Here is a 5,477-nt window from a genome sequence, read left to right as displayed (position 1 = left end):
AAAGTAAAGTACTAACAAATTAACTTGACTAGGTCTGGTTCTTAAACACTACAAACACCCAACCTTTTCTCTTTGCCATAAGCATCAATCACAAAACAAGTAACGGAAATTTCACTTATGTAATTAATCTATTTCAATTGGCTCCCACTGGGTGACATAAGACTTCAGGCAATCTGATGAAGTGTTTTCCCCAAACACTTCGTTATAACCCAGTGCAGTTATAAGTTTGAAGAAGTTATAAGAAAAAGAAAAAAAAAAAAAAGCGAACCTTTTCTCTTACTGGAGATGTGTGGCTCTTAAAAGAGCCGTTGTGTTTTGTGTAAACTGGTCTCAGAACAGTTTAAGCTCTCTCTCCGCGAATGCGGCGGGCCAGCTGGATGTCTTTGGGCATGATGGTGACCCTCTTGGCATGGATGGCGCACAGGTTTGTGTCCTCAAACAGACCGACCAGGTAAGCCTCGCTAGCTTCCTGCAGAGCCATGACGGCGGAGCTCTGGAAGCGCAGATCAGTCTTAAAGTCCTGAGCGATCTCCCTGACCAGGCGCTGGAAGGGCAGCTTACGGATCAGCAGCTCGGTGGACTTCTGGTAGCGGCGGATCTCCCTCAGAGCAACGGTACCAGGTCTGTAACGATGGGGCTTCTTCACGCCTCCGGTGGCTGGGGCGCTCTTACGGGCAGCCTTGGTAGCGAGTTGCTTCCTGGGAGCTTTTCCTCCGGTGGATTTACGAGCGGTTTGCTTGGTCCTGGCCATTTTCTTCCTTATGCAGTCACTTGTCTTCTCAGCAAAAGACGAATACTTCAGCGGAGTGACTCGCGCGCTTATATAGGAACAGGCAGCGCTAGGGTAGCGCTGATTGGTTCAGACAAGTATCCCGCGTGTTCGGGATCAGCCCAGCTATTGGACCAAGAGAATTTGAAAATTTAAAGGAAACCACTCCCTTCAAGGCGGTTGAAATGTGCGCCTTTATGGATACGAGATTAAAAGTACGTTTAAAAAAGATTAAAGACTAATTTTAGAACAATAAAATACAACGGTCGTCATTATTAATTAGTTTAATTAATAATATAAACACAGCCTGGATGGACCTTTGTTTAAAATCCTTTATTGGGCTTCTGTATAACGTAGTTATTGTAAGGATTCATGTCTTACATGTGTAATTTTATAATAATAAATATTATATAATAATATATTATTGTAAAATATAATACTTTTATGTCACGGAAACAACATATCACTACAGTGATATTCAAACCAGTGTAAAGAAAAATAAAGTGATAGGCTTATCTTGATAGGTTAAGAAATGTAGACATCAGTCCAGCTATTTTTATGTGCAATTTTCTTCATACAGTAAATATCTTCAATTGTTTTATAACTTAATCAGATTAATAATCCTGCAGAAAAGGGTTTGTTGTTTAGATGAAGTGGATCCTGCTTTGGTTTTAAATGCGATCCGAGTCAAACCGGTTTTACTGCCAAAGCCCAGTTTTTCCTGTTGTTCTAACTTGATACAAGTTGACATGTTCATGTCTTACATTCTGAAGGCATTTTACTTACAGTAAAAGTTTGTTCTTGTTTGCCATGTGGATTATTTAACGCACTTGGAAAACAGTAAGCCACAGTTGCGACTACTGATGGAAAGTTCGGCTGTTTTCAGAGAGCCGGCTCTTGTGGCACGACTCTCCTTCTCACCGTTGTCTAGCGTCTCACTCACTGGCTGAGGCATGAGGAGCGATCCTGAAATATCAATACTTCCAATACCGTAGTTTCATGTTGCAAGATCAATTCCCATATGAAAAAATAAATATCTAATTTGATTAAATTTATTTTTAATCGTAAATGCGACATACAGACAAAAGTAAACACTACTTAGCAGGATAGTGGGCAGTACCCTGTTAATAGGGACTACAATTGCCTTCTGCCTCCTATTCATGTGTGTGCTACGCCTCCGCAAGAGTGCAGCCAATAAGAAGCCTAGACAGAAAACACGCAAACTTGACTTTGTTCACAGATCATGTATTTACATTCAGCATAGAAATGATGCTGTGTGCGATGTATGCGGGAAGACAGTTATATACTGTAGCAACACAAAAACGTTTTAATGGCGATTCGACAGTTGCGATTGAGTAGATGATTGTCAAACTTATTTTAAATTTAAGGCCACAAGGAGGTGCTCTTCAGAAGAAGTGGGTGGCTCTGAAAAGAGCCGTTGGGTTGATTGAGCGGAGGTTCAGTTTACTTGGAGCTGGTGTACTTGGTGACGGCCTTGGTGCCCTCGGACACGGCGTGCTTGGCCAGCTCACCGGGCAGCAGGAGGCGCACGGCGGTCTGGATCTCCCTGGAGGTGATGGTGGAGCGCTTGTTGTAGTGAGCCAGGCGGGAGGCCTCAGAGGCGATGCGCTCGAAGATGTCGTTGACGAACGAGTTCATGATGCTCATGGCCTTGGAGGAGATGCCGGTGTCGGGGTGCACCTGCTTCAGCACCTTGTACACGTAGATGGCGTAGCTCTCCTTCCTGGTCTTTCTCTTCTTCTTGCCTCCCTTGCCGGCGGTTTTAGTCACGGCTTTCTTGGAGCCCTTCTTGGGCGCGGACTTTGCGGGTTCAGGCATTTTTCTTCGTCGCTACTTCACAGCAGAGAATGTGCCCGTCAGCGCAGAGCGGCTCTCTTTTATTTCCGCTGTATGCAAATAAGGCTGTGCAGATCCCCGCCTGTCATTGGTCGAGCTGTTGCTCCCTTTCTTTAGTGGGTGAAAAGTTACTGGCAGTCGCACAATGTAAAGTAAAGGAAACCTCGGCAACAGCCCTCTGTTTAATTGAACCTATGAAATGCGGCTCGCCTCTTTCAGTGATGCTGAGAAAGCAGGTTTCATGACATTTATGCAGTGTTTTAGGGAAACAGAGAGGTATTTGGGACATAAGAGAATTTGTGCTGCTTCATTGTTACTTGTTCATGTTCTGATTTCTCAAACCACATATGTTTGTGTCCAGCTTTAATTGGAAATCAAACTGAAAGAAATGTGTAGTACAATTTCTAATCAGAGAAAAAAAAAGTACAAATATAATCCTTTACTTTACTTGCTGCAACGCAACACGTCCTAAAAGATTATGTATTCATATATTTAAGGTGTATCAGGGTTGCTCTTTCTTTGCTCTTTCACTGCTTTGGAGCAGTAGTCCATTGAAGCTTCTACGTTACTACTACGGAATGTCCAAAGTCACAGTGTGCTGGGGATGAAACGTTGGAACATCTGCTGTGATCTTGTTATAGAACAGAAATTAGACAACAAATGGCTAGGGTGGGATTTGACATTGATAACAACATAAAAGCTATAAAGTAAGAAAAATGTTTGATAGTAAAAGATGGCTTTTCTGGTTAATCATGTGTATTGTTAATACCCACATTTGGAAGACAAGAACTAAAGTGGTTGGGAAACAAAAAAATGATTAGTAATGAGGCTGTTGGTAAAAACATTTTTCCAGATCTGAGGAGGAGAAAACAGAAGAACAATAGTCCTTTACCTTGGGATCTTTTAAACATATGAATAGATAAATCATTTTGAGTATTTTTTTATCTCTATTCTTTCTGTGTGTGTGTTGCAAATTGTTATGTCTTGACATGTGCTTTGATGTAAATTGCCATGTAACTTGAAAATAAAGGCTTAAAAAAACATCTTTCAACAACTGTGACGGTTAAGATGCTGCCTCAAAATGAGTATCCTTTGAATTTCCAGCAACAACTTATAACATAAGTGCCACCACCATCTTTGTGAATTTGAACCAGAGATCATTGTTGTTTAATTATTCTATATATGCTTTAATTGTGTATCCCCTCACAACACCACGGGCCGCTCTGCAGGAGTTTGTAGAGTGGTGTGACAGCACCAAAATTGAATTGAACGTGAGCAAAACCAAAGAGATGGTGGTGACCTTCTCCAGTAGGCAGAGGGATCTGGCTGCTTCAGTCACCACCACCATCCACGGGAAGCCAGTGGAGGTAGTTGAGTTACAAATACCTGGGGACCATCTTTGATAACCTTCTGAAATTCTCTGCCAACACTGAGGAGATTCTCGAGAAGTGCCACCAACAGCTATACCTCCTTGGGAAACTCAGCTCCTTTGGAGTCAGCACACCCATCATGATGACTTTTTTACTACGCCTTCCTGAAAAGCATCATGACCATCCATTACCTGCTGGTTCCACTCCCTCAGCCTTCATACAGGAACCGACTGCAGCACCCAGCAGCAGTGTGCTCTAAAATCATTGGCCTGCCTGTCAGAACTCTGGCACAGGTTTTCAGCCAATAGGCCCTTAGAAAGGCAGCCAAAATCATCAACGACCCCTCTCACATTCTTCACCCCGCATTTCAATGGCTCCCCTCTGGGTGACACCTCTGCATTTCCTGCAAGACTGAAAGGAGGAGAGCCACTCTGCTTTTTAACTCCAGCAGATAAGACCATTTCCCTACACCCATATACATAAACTACACTCTTTTTATACTGCCGACACTTTACTCAGTTAATTATTCACCTTTCAGTCACTTTAATTTCAAAACTGTAATTTGTGTATATTGCGTATTTATTAGTGATGTGCGATACCACTGATTTCCTTTCCGATCCGATACCAAGTAAAATTCAGGGGGGTATTGGCGATACTGATCCGATACTCTGTGCAAAAACTTAATGTTTCATTGCATTTCATAATACAATATATAATTGTATTATGTAATTGTAATAATAACATAACCATATTGCTTCATAATGATCAGAGGACATCAGACAACTTGTTTTCATTGCTTAATAATGCAGAATAATCATATAGAAATTTTAAAAAAAGCTGACGTTGTGCGTCTGCGAGAGACGTCTGTCTCGCCCTAGCAGCACCTGTCCCTGTCCTCCTCTTCAGTTCCTCAACATAAGCTCATCATATTCTGTGATGTGATTTACTCCGAGGTGTTTGACGAGGTCAGTGGTGTTGCCACAACACCTCACTGTCTTGCCACATACATCACAAACCACGCCTGGGCTGTTTGTGGAGGTAAAACGCGTCCACACATGACTCTGTTTGCGCTCAGCCATTGTTGCGAGCGCGCACGCCAGGGGCTGCCACACAGTTATACAGCCGTACTTCGCATATGACTATGAAAGGCGTAAGAGGAAGTAGTTCCTTCCAAATTAGACGATCCGAATGGTATAGTTTCTTTCCACTGCGTTCATTTTAATGGAAAAACAACAAACTTACCCCAGAGTACGAAAATATCGATATTATAATATGAGAATCGATTCTAGAACATAAATTGCTGGTATCGGAAGAATCCTTATTTCAGTATCGATCCGCACACCACTAGTATTTATTATCTCACTCTTACTGCCTGTTTATGCCCGGTCTATCTTCAACGCTATGCTGCTCTGTTGTTTCTTAATTGCCCCCATGGGAATAAACAAAGTCCCTCTGATTCGATCCTTTAATAAAGCCACAGA

The 5,477-nt window shown here is 42.3% G+C and overlaps 2 protein-coding genes across 2 annotated transcripts; both read right to left on the bottom strand.

Moving 5' to 3' along the window:
• Nucleotides 1-286: 286 nt before the first annotated feature.
• LOC102214952 (histone H3) lies at nucleotides 287-796 on the bottom strand. Its single transcript, XM_005751255.1, has one exon. It carries the CDS (start codon nucleotides 749-751, stop codon nucleotides 341-343), a length of 411 nt encoding a protein of 136 aa, XP_005751312.1. The 5' UTR covers nucleotides 752-796; the 3' UTR covers nucleotides 287-340.
• A 1,437-nt stretch (nucleotides 797-2,233) lies between these two features.
• On the bottom strand, nucleotides 2,234-2,653 carry LOC102214682 (histone H2B 1/2). Its single transcript, XM_005751254.1, has one exon. The coding sequence runs from the start codon at nucleotides 2,606-2,608 to the stop codon at nucleotides 2,234-2,236; it is 375 nt and encodes a 124-aa protein (XP_005751311.1). The 5' UTR covers nucleotides 2,609-2,653.
• Nucleotides 2,654-5,477: the final 2,824 nt, after the last annotated feature.

This window comes from Pundamilia nyererei, unplaced genomic scaffold, assembly GCF_000239375.1.
Source record: "Pundamilia nyererei isolate P.nyererei 1_Seehausen unplaced genomic scaffold, PunNye1.0 scaffold00304, whole genome shotgun sequence".
Classification (NCBI taxonomy): Eukaryota; Metazoa; Chordata; class Actinopteri; order Cichliformes; family Cichlidae; genus Pundamilia; species Pundamilia nyererei.
The sequence above is the reverse complement of the archived record's forward strand: the minus strand, read 5'-3'. Positions and strand labels throughout refer to the sequence as shown.

Excerpts from the sequence above, each read along its gene's own strand:
- LOC102214952 (XM_005751255.1), bottom strand. The coding sequence starts at position 751 with ATGGCCAGGACCAAGCAAACCGCTCGTAAATCCACCGGAGGAAAAGCT.
- LOC102214682 (XM_005751254.1), bottom strand. The coding sequence starts at position 2,608 with ATGCCTGAACCCGCAAAGTCCGCGCCCAAGAAGGGCTCCAAGAAAGCC.